The following is a 16207-nucleotide window of genomic DNA, read 5'->3' as shown; positions in this document are numbered from 1 at the left end:
CTTTAAAATGTCTGCTGAAAGAGGCCTGCTTGGGAGGAAGCAAGTAGTTTACCAACCATACTTTTTGCTATATTGTGGCCAAGAGGCCTTTGAGCGGGTCCCCCAATTTTTCCATCTAGAGGTCGCATACGACCATGAAGATCACCTTTAATACGTCCCATTTCTGTGTCCTCTCATATCTGGAGTGATAATGATTGAAGTTCATGCTAAATAATTTGGGTTTAGAGGTTTAGCCAGCTTCACAAAGATTCACAGAAGAAGGGGTAATTTCAGAACATAGACCCTACGCAAACTGGCCTTGCCTCCATTCCTCTTCTCCATTATTGGCTACAGATAATGACTTTCATGATCCTGTGTGACACCGTCCATCCACTCGGGAAGTTTCAAAGTCTCTTCGTGCTGTGCATGGCCATTCCCCAACGTGCTCTACAGCTACTGCAAGGAAGCTTGTTTGTTTTACTGCGATTTTAAGAAGGCAAGAATCTGTTTATTTAAAAAGTTATTCCCGTTCCTCCTCCATGTTTGGAGCAGATATATGAGAACATTGGAAAGAAATACTGTCTTAGCTTGCAGAGAGGCATTCCTTTCCACTTCGGGAGCCTAAGAGCTCAACGCCACGATGCTCGCCTCACGCAAGTGAAGGACGTCTATTAATAGTGTCATGAAACGTAGGCTTAAGGGAAGCACAGTTTCTTTTTTATGTCATGATGAACAGCAAGAGAGGGGAGAGAGGCACCAAACTCCTTTTTCTCTAAGCAGAACTGAAGGCTTATGTTTAGGGACTAGGTTCACGGTCTTCCAGAAGAGGTCTGAAGGCTCTAATGAGATGGAAGATCGTTTGCTAAAACTGTAGGCCATACAGTCCCGATTCTTAAAATGAATCCTTTTAAAACTTTCTCTAAACTAACATTATGTGAAATGTGGCGACAGATGATTTTCAGCCGAAGACTTCCCCATGAATAATGCGGATTTCGGACTCCCTAGCCTTCTTGAAAATACCCCCAGGGTACAGGATGTAAACCACAAGGCAATGATACCGCGCGGTAAACTCGACATTTGCTGAGATTGGAAGTTCGGTGCTGCCGGCCCTCGCACGCGGGAAGGTAGCCATGGGCACTAACTAGTCGTTGGCTACATTGGGGTGATCGTTCCACAATGTATATCAAACGGTCACGTTGTGTACCCTAAATACACACAATTTTGTCAACGATACTTCAATAAAGCTGGAGGGAAAAAAAGAAAATACGGTGCTGATTTATCATTAGTCATAATTCTTTCAACTCCTTGACTCTGGAACGGGAACATCTTTCCACATGTCACGCAGGAGCCACGTTACAGAACTTAGCTCTGGGGTGCTGATGACCTACTAGAGACAAATGATGAAGAAAGTTAAAGGGAGAGTCAAGCATCTCATGTTTTAATATCTTTTCTTAGGTTCTTAATCTGCCCTAAAATTAACATAAATTTCGTTCTTCAGTAATCACCCTCTTCTGTTCACGTCTCACTGAAAGTACCATCACATCACTAGCAACCCAGCGTTTTCCATTTGCTCTGTGCTAAACGGGCACGATATTTACTTCTAAAAATTGTAAGTGAATTTGTTAGAGTTGGGTTAAACCCAACGCTCTGTAAATGAAAGTCGCGACTTAGCCTCTTGGGTCCACATTTTATCAGAAGCCATATGCATTACGCTTTTTAAAACACGAAGGTCTCAAGATAAAGCTTGAGTCACTTTGTTGTATCTCTCTCTCTCTCTCTCTTTTAAGTGATGTTGTTCTATGGAAAAGGAAGTTGGAATACTTGAAAAATAAGAGTTGATGCAGTTTGTTTATGGCCATAACATATTTCACATACATTTAAAAGAATTTGGCTCTCCTGAAAAGTCAGTTTCCGTAGAAACTTGTGGTTGAGAGTCAGACCTTCTTCTGTTGCTCTATCTCAAACACCTTTGTTGAAAGGCAGTTTCCTCTAATTTCTCGTTGTGCGCATGACAAAATATGGTTGGAAATATGTTCTCCAGGAAGCTAAGCCTCTTACACAGATGTCTCCCCGCCCTCCGTTTTGGCACCATAGCCTGGTGCCAAGAAAAAGAATGTTTTGTTCTCAAGAGGAATAAAATATTCTAGTTTGCCACTTGCAGCATTTAGAAATTGTTTAGAAAATGGGATTCAGAAATTCAAAAATGTTAACTCAAAGGCAAATAATCTCATTTTTACTACTGGACGAGAAATAGATTTTTTTCCGATTACGTCTTTTATTCTTGTTGCTTAAACGAAGTCTCCCTGTTCGAAAATGTAATTAATTTTAAACCCCATCTCTCATGTCACTTGGTGCTTCTGTTCCTTATTACAAAGAACAGTCCTGAAATGAATTTATTTGTAGCCACACAAGCCATGCATTAGACTAAACCATCTCCTTACTAGGACCTAAAATATAAAACAAAGCGAAGCTGGTCTATGACATCATCTCTCTGAGCTTCTTTTCTTTCTTAGCTCTCTGTTTTGAAACTTCAGAGAAAAATAAAACCAAGTAACATAATCTAATATGTTTAGATATGTGAACACTTTCTTTTTATTGTTTTTGTTTCCATTCTTTAAATGTTAATTTAAATGCTGATTTGATAGAATTTTATTGTTGTGAGTAAAAAAATAATGTAAATTATGTTTGTCTTAATTCCATTTTTGGAGTAAAAATAATATGCCCCAAAGCATCCAATCAAATTGCTAATTTAGCCTGAGTGATAAGTTTCACTGTTATTTTCTTTTCTCTTCCTACTGAATCCTTTCCTGGGAAAAGGTGTTCTTTAATCTGAAAATTAAAAATAACAGATGTGATATGCAAATTACCACAATATTATTTTCCTGTTACTTTAGGAAGTTGACTATTTCATAAGTGTGAGTATGTAGAGTCTATACAACTTCCCACTGAAATGGCTTTTGCTTTTAAATGATGCTGTTTAGGAATCATACATTTTGATTAAATATGTTTCTGGGGCTTACATTTATCAGAATATTTTAAAATACATTAGATAAGTTGACTAAATTTCAAGGAAATATCAGAATTTCATATATATTCAATTTCATATATATTCAATTTCAAATATATTCAATATATTTCATATATTTCAAGGAAATATAGAATTTCAAGGAAATATCTATAGACCTATATGGGTGGATAGCTTCAATTTCAAAATGTTGTTTTACATGGACAAGACAGATTCTGATATTCTCATCCCCCCCAGCAAATCCAAAAACCAAAGAACTTTATGAATCATTTCTAGATGTTTCCTTGCTTTATTCTTTATAGATATATGATTTTTATGTTTCCAACTAGAGATTCCCTTTAAGGTGATTAACATTCTGTCCTGTGAAAAATAAAAATAGATAATCAGAGCGAAAGGTATCATACGTCTAACAATGAGCGATCGCACTATAACATGAGCTGGTTTGTGACACATTATAGCGACACTGGAGAAAATCTACTCTGCTTGTTTCATTACAGTTGGCAAACACCAAATCTTACATCTGATCACCAAAATTCCTACCACGAAGTCATTAGGTCACTTTAATTCCCTACAGCAATTTTATTTTGCGCTGGTGGTAAAACCAGTATTTGTAGAGTGTCCCCTGTGCGGGGGGGCTCGGTCTGAGGCCTTCGGCACCTCCTGTCCTCGGCCTGCCTTGCAGTGGCTGGGTGCTGTCATCATCTTCACTTTACACACGGGGCATTGGAGGCAGGTTGGATAACTTTCCCCAGGTTTACACGGTAGGGGGGCAGCTTCGGCCCGTCTCTGCCCAGACACCCTTAGATGCGGCTCGGGCATCCTCTGCAGCTCGAGGCCCCAGAGGGCTGGGACATCCAGCTTCGGAGCTCTCCCCCACGACGGCTTCTGGGCCCTGCAAGCTTCAAATCAGAGTCTAAGAAGACAGTGTTTTTTTTTTTTTTTTTTTTTTTTTTTAAGGGATGACGGTGGCCTACAGATTGTTTTTTCAGTCTGGTCTCAAAGCAAGAAGATAGCATGTGGGGTGCAGTTCTGTGGTTTATGGTCCCCTGACCTTCTGGAAAGCAGCTGCGTCCCCAAGGCCATCCTACTGGCATCCGGACCACCTCCAGGACAAGTTGTGTGGGGACCCTCCGCAGGCACCTTAGCAGGTTCAGGGGAGCCCAGTCCCCCGGCGATGCACAGGGAGGCCGGAGGTGCAGCGCCCAGATCCTGACCCTCACCTGCAGGGATGCGGGGGCCTCTGGCTTCACCACAAGCCTCCCTGCTCAGTCTGGACGTTAGGAACATGCCGTAGTTTCAAGGGGTATTTCTCTGACTTAGCTTGAGGGACACGGCCGCCCCTGGCCTCCCTGCCCCACGGCTTCGGGGCCGGCCTCAGAGGGACTGGAGCTCTCCTAGCAAGTTCTCAGAGCAAATGTAACTTTTAATAGGTCCCGGCTCCTTGCTCTTTGACTCTTACATTGTTTGGCCATTCTAATTTTTGCCCTCTTCTTTGAACTTCTCATTTTGTTCATTAACTTCCAATTTTAAATGGCAGTTCTTGACCTCAGTCATGGAAAACACAAGGGTTTTATTAGTTAATCTGAAAGGAATCCACTTCTGCTGTGTTTTCATTAGGCACAGACAGACCTTCCAGCGGTTAGTGTAACTCCCCAAACTGCAGTTAACAAGTGATTTGTGGAAGAGTAGCTATCTCATTTTTTCCGTTGTCATTTTGATATGAAACAGGCTAAGTTTCCCCCTTTGAAAACTCTGGATTTTTTTTTTTTACACTACACCTCCCTACCTTCTTCTTCTTTTTCTTTTCTTTCTTTTTCTTCTTTTTTTCTTTCTTTCTTTCTTTCTTTCTTTCTTTCTTTCTTTCTTTCTTTCTTCTTCTTTTCTTTCCTTTTTTTTTTTTTTTTTTTGAGTGTGGAAAGCAATGGGACTGAGCTTTTTTTCCAGGGAAAACTGCTTTACAAGAAACAGTCCACTGAGACGTTTCCAGAAAGTTATTGCAGACCTGGAAACTTTACAAATGTTCATGTCCAGCAAAGGCAATAACATCTTTCATCTTTAAAGCCTTAACTCTTAGGCAATCCACTCCTAATGACTTCAAGGCGGGGATCTCGCTTGATGTTACGGAGTGAAAGCCTGGGCGTCGGGGGCCTGGGCTCGCCCGCGTCCCCCCCGGGAGCCGTGAGGTCAGTAGATGGCACTGTTGTCCGGGTGACCGCTCGAGGCCCGGCCAGGACTCCGGGCTGAAACACGGGCTTTTCCTTCCCTTCCTCTCCACTCCTGGAAAACATAAGCCTTTGGATCAGACAATCAACCCAGAGGCTGAATCCGTCCAAGGCTCACGATCACGTCTCTCCTTCTCTCCCAGAATTGTTTCAGCGGCTTCGCGCTTTCCACTCACGAAAGTGAGATGTTTAAGTCCAGAATTTAATCAGAATATCTATTTACCTACATAGGACATCAGACTGTCTGATGCGGAATAGTCTGTGGGTGGTAAGAAATGCGAGATATTATGAATGAAAAACACAAAGTCTTGTATCAATACTTTATTTACTTAAAATGTGTATTTTTACAGAAATGAAGATAATCTCTGGTTAGCTCATAACTGAACCTTGGTTTCTCTTGTTTCAAGAATAGATTTATTTACCAATTCAAAGTTGAGTGTTACACAGACAAAAATCTACCTTTTTCACCTTTAGAAATGCATTTGCTGATGTACTTTCTAGGACAAAAGACAAGGTTTTAGTGTTCCTTTTCAAGGACAGTTACAAGAGTGAGAAAAGTCAGATCCTGGAGACTGAATGTATGTTTTGTGTTCTCTAAATACTTAGGATTCAACAGAATTCTGGTCCTGGTCTTACGCTATCACTTCCGGGTTGTATTATCTCAACTAAAGCCCCGAACCGGTGTGGGATGACGACACGGAAATACATGAGCAATTATACGTTCTCTCCTCTTAAAGGGACAACTGTTTCTAGTGACTTTATGCTATATTTTCTGCATTGGCTATTTTTAATTCCGGGGGCAACACAAACCAGAAAACCTGACGGATTACTAACTGTCTCCTTAAACGTAGTGGAAAATAGACTCTCATAACCTGTAATAGGGAACAGGTTCTGTGAAGCCCATTTATTTTGTGATTCAAAACAATCAAAGGCCCACAGTGAAATTATCACGGTGAAATTATCAGGAGAGTAAAATATAAGCAAAATCATTACAACACTTTTAATTAAAAATAGGGTTTATAAAAAAATTAAAAAAAAATAGAGTTGCTCTCTGCCCATAACGAAGCAATATTACTTAACAATAGCCATCTATTCATTTATGCATCTGTCTAGCAGGCAGTGGCTACAATACTAACACCAAACAAGGACTAACATCAAAAACTTGACAAATACCAGAGAAATAGTGACACATTAGATGTGGAATCATTACCTGTGGAATTTTGAAAATGGACGTTAACATTCAAGTTCATCCCCAAAGTCTTTGAATATTGTTACCATGTGCTTGTGTGTGTTGGGCAACACTTTATCAGTAATGCACTTATTTCCTCAGGAACGTGGTATTTAATACCTAGAATTCACACATGTAATACTTTTAAATCTCCTTCCTAAGCATGGGGTCCAGCTGTGTGACATTTGGGTTGGCACCGGTCCTGCACACGGCAACTCCGCCGGCCGCTAGGCGGAGAGGCTCTGTGCTTAGACTTGGCATGTTTATAAACTACAGGAAATATAAAACAGACCACATCTCTCCATTGGTGGAATAAAACACATGAATTAAATAGAACTCTCAGAAACTTGTGAAAGGACCAAAATTCTTTGTGAGGACAATGTTTTAAGCTCCAGAAAAATTGCACGACCAGCCCCGAGGTCAGGACTCCTTAGGGCTCTGCTATTTCTCCCCGGGGACCCTCAGGGCATTGATAAGAACCCAGAACCCGTATTCGACGGCTGTCAGTGTCTGTCCGTCCACCTTCTGGAACCTCCCAAAGCTAATCCACCAACAGAATTTTCTTGTAAAATTTGCAGGAAACACAGGATGTGCTATCTTAAAATACTCAAGCTTTTTTTTTTTTTTTTTCATGACAAACAAAATAAAAACCTCAACAAAATCCTTGTCAACCTCTTTTGAGCTTAAAAGCACACACATGCAGCAGCAGAACTTCATGACTATGTATTATTTTCTGCAGCTAAAGACAAAAGTTAAAAAGAGCTTATGTGATGCACCAACAGTAAAGGCATTAAACACCTTTTTCCCCTCTAAAGTCGGATCAAGAAGACATAGCCAGAGTGCTTCTTATAGAAGATGGTAACCACTGGGCAACTACTAATACTTTGTCAGTCTTTTGAACTAAACACCAAAGGTTTGTAGTCTTTCCAATAAATGGCAGCTCGGATCCCCCTCCCCCCTGCACCCCTCCCAGAAATCAGGAGAAATTAAGAGCTTTAAAAAAGGTAAATGTCTTCATTGAGCTGGGGGTGTGCAGGATGCATTTGGTCCGTAGCCGAGGACGGGGGTGTAGTGTCTGGGGCCGACGGATGGGAAGGCCCAGGAGAGGGAAATGGGGGAGGGAAGGGCTCCAGGGGAGGAAGGTGGGAGGAGGCGAGGAGGGGAAGGAGGGAAGAAAAGAGATGGAGGCACAAGGAGGACCCTTGGGTGACAGGGGGGTCATAGGGGTGATGGGGGGGCGGGGGAAGGAATGAAGAGGAGGAGGAGGTTCCAAAGAGCCGAAGGGGCGGAGAATTGAGAAGGAGGGGACAGGAAGGGGGCAGAGGAGCTCGGGGAACAGGCGGTGTGGGTGTTTCTCTCCTCTCGTGGCCACGGGCTGCTTGTGACTGAAGCAACGTCACTGGGTCCCCCGTCCTGTCCTGTCCCCTGCCATACGTGACCCTCGACAACATCAAAGGCTTTACTTGAAACACAAAAGCCATTGTCAGGCCCATGTTTGCAAAACCTCGACGTGAATGTAAACATTTTGGGCCCTGGGCACACAGGAGCTGCTGTGTCACGGTTTCTTCCGATACCTTTAACATTAAAGGGTTATTTCTATGAAAGTCTGTTCGGCAGCGTGACCGGTGTTTTCGTGACTATGAGAAACATATGAGTGAAAAGACATAGCATCACATCATCAAATGATGACGCCGGGAGGCTGGGGAGGACGGCGGGGGAGCCCTTGGCCCCAGTCACCGGGGGGCTGCGAACCCCTGCCCGCCTGGCGGTGCCGGCGCCTCTTACCTCGTTTGCAGGAAAGTCCAACAATCCTGGCAAAAACGATTTTTTAAAATATTCTCTTCATTAATGCAAATGCGGTTAAAGTGGACAGCACGTGGCCAAGCCCAGACCCTCACAGCGGGCCGAGGACACACGGGGACCCCGGGCCAGGAGCCGGCAGGCAGTCTTAGCACTTCGGGGCCGTGTAAAATGCACTCAGGACGTCTGCTGCCTGCGGCCCTGGGGAGCCCCCCGAGATCCCACTGGGGGGCGGTCCTGTGGCCTCGGCTGCGCGGGGACCCACGGACCCTCGGGCCCCACCCGCGGCCTCCGGATGGCCCGGCCGCAGGGTCAGCCGTGGGGACGGGGCTCTGCAGAGGCCACGGAGAAGGCTTCCAGTGCCGCTGACACGCAAACGAGTCAACACAAGAACATCTTTATCTTAAACGACCAGAAAACCCTGAAACACAAAAATGCCAATCTTCGTTCCAAGCAGCTGCTTAGAGGAGGAGCGGCCGGGCCCGGGCCGTGGGAGCGACCGGGGCGACTACCTCTCGGAGGCCGGTCTCCCCTTTCCTCCTGCTTGCAAGAAGTAAAGACAAAACCCCGCGAAGTCTCCTGAGAGCAGCCTACTCACCTTGCTGCTGTGCCGAGATGACAGCGGGCTGAAGCAGAGCGAGAAGCAACCAGGTCCCCTTTTGCACAAAGCTCGTCATGTCTAAATGTGAGACATGAGACTCTTTGTGCAGCGAGGAGGGGAGAGCAGCAGCTCAAAGTAGCACCATCAGATGTTCCCTGCCCTGCAGCACCGGGCCCGTCATAAAACTCAGCCACTGAGATTCCTTCGCTTCGGCCTTAAATAGGAAAAAGTTTGGCTTCTCTCACTTTCCAGCCCCTTTCTGAAATATGAGAGCAGCACCCATCCCCTTAGCAGTAAAAGAAATGATTAATACGTCTCTCTCCCTTATAGAAGACACAGCCCACAAAGGAAGGAAAGAGCACATCTGCAGCTCGTGTGCAGCTGCTTGTGTGCAAGTTGGTGGCGGGGTTCGCTCCCATGCGTGTTTGTACGACCCGAGGCTGCGGGTCAGGAAGCCCTGCGTGCGCCGGGCTGGGCCCAGACGGGGGCCCCTCGCCCCCCCACTCGGCCGGGGCTGCTCTGGAAGAGCCGCTCGGCCCCTTCCTGGGGCACAGCCACTCTGCAGATCTTATCTTCCTACAAGCTCTTTGTATTGGGGTTTTGCCAGAACCCCCCCGCCCCAGACTCAATTTAAATAGGAAACTGGGAGAGATTAGTCGAAAGAAGAGCCTTTGTGCCTTCCCGTCCACCCAGTCTGGGTGCGAGAAGGGCAGGTTCAGGCAAATGTCCAGCGCCCGAGCATGTGAGCTGAGCACCCTGCCGAGGGCGTCTAACCACCCAGGTCCTTATCAATAGCCGTGCGGCCGCCGCGCAGATTTCATTAGCCGGCCAGAGAGCGGTTTCTTGTGAGAGCTCAAGCTTTTATGCTGCTCGTGAAAGCCAGAACAGAGCGTTTTTGGAGAAAAATGGAGTTTTTTCATGTTCTGACTTTGTAAGAAACAGGGAGGGAGAGGGCTTATCACATGGAGAGAACCAGGGCGAGTCCTCACTGTATCTGCTTTGGTGTAAGGATTAGGTGAACTCTTGCAAGTCCAGATGTTCTCAGGTATGATCCCCAAGCCCATTCACGTGGTTTTGCAGTGCGGGCCCCGGATCTGAGGAGTAATTTCTGGGTCATGTTTGAAAGAGGGACAAACACCTTCTGTCAGTCAAACACACTGGTCCACAGCGTCAAGGGGTTTGTCGTGAGCACAATAACCCTTCACACCTTGAGCGTCAATCCGCGGGTCATCCGCGTGCTCCACCTGGGATCCTCAGTTCTAGTCGATGCCATCTAGCCAAAGCCACTTTCATTTATTTTGCTTTTTCCACCTTAACGGTGCCCGTTTCTGCGTGTGCAGGTACAGATCATGCTCCGCACCTCACCGCAGTTCTTGGAGGCCACTACTCTGAGACCTGGTTCAAGACCATCCTTGACACTTGCGTTCCTCTCTCTCTCTCTCTGTCTCTGTCTCTGTCTCTCTCTCGGTTCGTGTTACCACTGTTTACCTAGTTCACACGTTGCACGTACGCTCCCAGGTACGTGTATCTGCACCGCGAGGATGCACGGTGGCTAACTTGCCTCCTAGGCTCGGCCACGGAAGCACTAGGATGTCCCAATGTAGATGACGTCCTCTGATGACAGGACGAGAGAATCCGTTGGAACAATCTCTCATGAGTCTTCTGATTTTAGATTGGAGAGTCACCACTTGGTGGGAAAAAAAAAAAAGTAACTACTGAATAGTCATGAAAATAAGCTGTTTTATTGGCTCGTAGTGGAGCTGTTGGGGAAAGACACTCTTACCTACATCTTTCTGCCTTCCACGCTATACCTAAAAACAAACAAACAAACAAAAAAAACAACTAAAAAATCTTGTGTTCAAACGAATCCAGAAATATGATCGACTTTTCCCCCAGGGTCTTTGACACGTGCATAAAAAAAAAAAAATCCAGCTATCTCTATGTATTACCTTATTGTTTGGGACAGTCAATAAAACTTGAAATTTGTTGAGTTTCTTCATCAGACTCTTTCTGCAGTGTGAAAAATTAGATATATTATTTTTAAAATAATTCCTTTTATGCTCTTGCTCGGGCAGGGCACTGTACAGTCGCTGCTGTGTTTTGTTGTTCCTTCCTATACACCCCGGCTGCCCGGACACTAACCAGCCCACACAGACCTGTCATTTGCTCTCTGGATTGCATTTGGGGCTTTAACACAAATCTAAACACCTGCACCAGCAAGAGCACTGATTAATCTGGCTCTTCCTTAACAAAGAGAGTGACTGGAACGACAAGGCAAAACGAGGGTGTGGCAAACTATCAACCCCAAATTCCCATTTTTTCCAATTCAGCGGAAAGCACAGCTTGGAGGATGCCTAAGCACAGCTGTGATGAACTCAGTAGGCCAGTGAATGTCAGCAGTGCTCTCTACAACAGCGATGAGAAAATCAAGTCTCCATCAGGAGACACCCACGGAGGACAAGTCTCACTCTCCTACGTGTAATTTTCCTCTTTTAGGCCAAGGAGATGCATCATTTTCTATGGACGTTTTCTATATGTTTTCAAATCACCATAAGCTCCTTCAAAATGTCTCTATGGCTAAGAGTCACTTAAAAATGTACTGAGTCCACAGCAGAATTGCAGCCTAAAAGAGGGTGACTTACGTAGGACTGCGCAACACAACGCAGGTTCTCTTCGCTCTTCGTGAGGGGTGGGCCGGTTCACACAGTTCACGTGTGTGAAACCGCACTTGAAGGGTTGGGTTCCCCTTAAAAAGAATTTAGACAAATACCACTGTGTGTGTAGTTGAGCTAGAAATATGACTGAAAACGTGTCAGTTGTAGTTAAAGAACTTGAGCACATCCAGCTGTAGAGAGACCCAAGACCCCAAGACTGAGGCGATGGCATTGGGAGTGGCCTTGACGGGCAAGTATTTGCCTGGTTTACTGTGACCAATGCTTCAAGACCCCCTTTTCAATTTCCTCTTAGTCCACAAGGTAGAATTAATTGTCCTCTTATTTTTGTTCCTACAGAACATATTGAAAATGACTTCTTTCCGGCCCAGAAATTTTACTTTCGGACAAGACTCACACTTCCTCAACATTTAGTGAAACGAAATGTGCTACTATGTACTCATTTTGGAGACATATCTCTAATCCCATCCATTCTTTTTCTTTATTCCTATCCATCCTTTTTATACCCTTTGCTGGTATGACTGAGGTTCTGCTTTTCTTTCCTTGTATTTTTCAGCTGAAAATTACCCCAAGTTCAAAGAGGTTACATTACTCTCCAAATTACTCATTGGGATTGGAATTAAATGGCACGCTTTCCAATTTTTTTTTCAGATGTTTTCCACTTGGATTAGTCACTGATTGTGGTAAAGATATTTTTATGCAAGTTAAGAATTGGGTGAACACAAATTTGGCACTGTATTTTGAATGTCTTCTAATGGGGTTTTGTAAAATGGTGGAGAAAAGAGAAGAATAAAGTTGTAGGGTTAATGGCTAATTAAAAAAAAAACCATTCTTCTGATTTTTGGTTTGCCATTAATCCTTATGTAATTTCCAGTATTGCTGTAATTTATTTATTTATTGTTAGTAAATACTCACTAATTTATAAATGATGATGGAGTCCAATCCCAGGGCATGTAGGAGAATTCACATATTTGTGAGTATGTTTATATGCACGTCTATGTGTATGTTTATATGTATATATAGGTGCGCATGTGTATATGTATATACACATACTTTTAAATATATGTGTGCTTTTAAATATATATATACACTTTAAAAATATATATATACATATATGTATACTTTAAAGATCGACAAAAATTTGTGCAAGTACAATTTCCTGGAAACTGCCTTAATATATGTGTTTAAACTGAAAGTTTCTGAAGTATTGTCAGTATGTCCTCTTGAATGACATCTTTATATACTTATGTTTCAGTGATGATTCATTTGCCATCATAATTATTATTATAATTATATTTGAAAATTCATAGAAAACTGAAATGCGTCTCATTACCTAACACACTGACTCATCCCAGAACAGTGCGATTTTACTTTATGAATTTTACCACTAAGGTGACACAGAGAGCTGGATGCAACATCTTGCGGGAGTTTAGGAGTTCCCTGTTGGGTCTTCAGTTAACTTAATCATTCTCAGGATTGAAACTCTCTTCTGCAAATCCCACTAGACTCTATATCAAATATAATTTGTCATCTGAGTCATACTTTGGAATTTTCAGCAATATCCAACACAGCTGCAATAGCTTTTCAAACATAGCCAATTCTGTCTGCAGATAAAAAGAAGGTCCAAATCACCATCTACAGATAGAAGCGTTAGTTAGGCCAACGCCAAACTCACTGGATTTACAGGTTTCAAACGGATACTGACTTTAATTCCTGGCAAAATTTTTATATCCAGATATTCAACGGTAGGGACTTGTCCAGATTTAAGGTCTTTTAATTCGAATAATTGTTTAGGACACAGAAATTTAGAGCCATCTGCCTTCCTCTCCAAAAATAAATGAAAATGTGGCCTTTCCATGTTTAGCTTATTGTGACTATTACTTTATATAACCAACCTGTCTTCAGGTTAGTATTATTGTTCGTGCAAAAGATACTGTCTTAATTGCCTGAAGTCTTTATTTTTGTCTGTACATTAAATCAAGTTGAAAAAAGCTCTGTATTTAGGTATGCTATTGGTCTATGAAACAATACCAACATTAAACAAACACTTGGTGGGAGCTCCTGGATGGCTCAATCAGTTAATGATCTTGGGGTCAAGCTCTGCACTCAGTGGGGAGTCTGCTTCTCTCTCTCCTTCTTTCCCTCCCCTCCTCGTGCACTCTTTCTCTCTCTGCGTCTCAAATAAATAACTAAAATCTTTAAAAAAATTCTTGGTGGAAGGTGGCTATGGCAAATGGGCTCCTTTTGTTTCCAGGGATCCAACTGTCACCCTCTGGAATCTTAGCTTTCATGTGGCAATGTCCATTTTAACAGCTTTGCTTTATATTTATTCTTATGTATGTATTTATTTTATTCCTGTTTATAGGGCATTCTTATTTTTTGTTTTACCTCAGCTTCTTTTTATTTATTTTTATTTATTTTTATTTTTTTCAGCTTCTTTTTAAAGTCATGCATAGAAGCAAGAACAGTCCCTTGATCACAGTAGGTATTGGTAAATGTGAAAAAAAAATTATGGAGTTGGAATGGAGCGCTCAAAATATTAGGCATTCTCTTTCTGCCATATTGGGGCCGATGAAGGCCTGCTGGGGACAAGATTTCTAAAATGCAAGTATGTCTGGAAGAGTGCGGTCTGCGCCCATTATTGCTGGCTTCAGGGGAGTCTCCAGAACCAGAGGGAACGTACAGCTCCTCTTAAGGCGAAGGTGCTTGTGTCTGAGATAAAACGGACTTCTGTTTGGGCAATAAATGGTCTTATGCATACAAAGGACACACAGTGACTCCTGGTGGCCAACCAAACAGAACCAAAGTAACCTGTGGAGCTGTGCCAGCGGACACAGAGGCATGGTTCATGCCAAATTCTGAAGCAATCTCCTGCTAAGGCCATTGGACACAGAATCTGTATGGTGGTGAATCCCTTAAGGATTTAAACTTATGGAAAAAAATAAGCAAAAGTGTGGAAAAAAAATTAGGTGTTTAATAATATAGACGTTTCTTAAAATGTATGGGACCCACAGCAAGAATTCGCTTCTACCCTTCACCATTTTACAGATGTCAGATGCATTTCATGATGTGATTAAGTCAAAACATCTGACTAATGACAATAACCACTCCAAGTAGAAAGTTTCCACATAAAAATTATGCCAGCTTGATTATGCAAACACCCAACTTTGGCTGCTGCTGAATAGATTAATATCACTTTATTTCTATTCTTTCATGTCCATCCATCCACACTTTCCATTTCCCCATCTCCTCCCTGATACTCTCTTAGATAATTTCCAATATGCAGTTCATCCTGACTTAGGCACTATCTTCTTAAATCCAACAGCTCTTTTTCTAATATCTAACCTATATTTTTTGGTTCTATGCCTTTTCTTGTGTTGCCATTCTGTCTGAAATGGTCCTTCTTCTACCTATATATACATCTCTATGTGATCTTTCTCTCCCCCATTTTTAAGACTCAACCCACAGATTACCTAATGTGGCGAATCTCTCTGATATTCCCTGGCAACATACATTCCTCCTCCCCTAACTTTCCTTACCTTTCTCATGGCTCTTAGTTGGATTTACAGATATTTATATCTCATACTAAAGAGAAAGCTACCCTAGGGTAAGATTCAGGTTTATTCATCTTTTTATACCCCATAGTAGTTGTCACAGGGCCTTCCATATAGGAGGTGATTAATAAATATCAAGTGGCATGTGATTTACAACACACAAACTACATACGAAGCAATCTATTTCCTTAGTATTCTTTAGAATTCATGTAATTTTCAATAAGTTAATAACTCCCAGTATTTCTATCACTCTGAAAGAAGAAAGGTCACTCTTTCCAGCAAAGGAAGTCTCTGGATTTATAATGGATTTTTAAAACTTCCAGATGTTATGAATTTATTTCTAGAATAAGAAAAAATAAACAATAAAAGTGGTTAGCAAACAAATTGAAAGCAGCCAAACTCTGTGTTTACCACAAGTATCACAAGTAAGAGACAGATCTCCAAAAAAAAAAAGAAAAAGAAAAAAAGAAAGAATAACTTGTACAATGGAAAAAAACTCAGGTAATTTACCCAGGATTGTAAGAGAGAATGACAGAAAAAGCCAAAAGTTCATTTCTCAATGAATTTAAATAATTGGACAAGAAATACATCACAGTTTTAACGTGTTTTGTTAGGGGGGAGACTTAAAAGCAAACCAAAAAAAAAAAAAAAAGGCATATAAATGAGTATCATGAGAACAAAATACTTAAAAAGGGAGTTCTTGCACTTTTTTTGTGTGAGCTCTTTTACTTCCCTTTTCTGTTTCCTTGCAATTGCAATTCTAAAAAGGGAAAAAAAGTGTAACCTATCAAATCAAAATACTGAAATTTCCCTTCACCTCCATAAACACAAACACTCCACACACTCTGTAAGACAACTGCTCAATACTTTGCTCTCTCTTGTTTGCTCTGTTGGTTTCAATGTCATGGAGCAGGGTGGAAACCAGGCTGGCGAGCTGAGCGTGCTGGGGAAGACAATGGGGTCAGGTAGCGGTGCTCTCACGAGGTCCTCTGTGTGTGGGAATTGGAATCCAGGTTTTGGCTGTTGGGGGCAAGGTGAGCTTCTCAAAGGGGGAAGCTTCTTTGACCCAGATTCCACATCAGGGTTGTATCAGTCTTGATTGGCGTGAACCGATGCAGTTGCTCTT

The 16207-nt window shown here is 42.6% G+C and overlaps 1 protein-coding gene across 1 annotated transcript in view; it reads right to left on the bottom strand.

The window, feature by feature from the left end:
- COL3A1 (collagen type III alpha 1 chain) overlaps positions 1-9546 on the bottom strand; it is a 37848-nt gene extending 28302 nt beyond the window's left edge. The window contains exon 1 of the mRNA XM_025460457.3: positions 8853-9546. Coding sequence (XP_025316242.1) covers positions 8853-8931 — 79 coding nt within the window. The 5' untranslated portion in view covers positions 8932-9546. The remainder of the gene's footprint in view (positions 1-8852) is intronic.
- Positions 9547-16207: the final 6661 nt, after the last annotated feature.

This window comes from Canis lupus, chromosome 36 (assembly GCF_003254725.2).
Source record: "Canis lupus dingo isolate Sandy chromosome 36, ASM325472v2, whole genome shotgun sequence".
Taxonomy (NCBI): Eukaryota; Metazoa; Chordata; class Mammalia; order Carnivora; family Canidae; genus Canis; species Canis lupus.
This window is presented reverse-complemented; position numbering and strand designations above follow the sequence as displayed.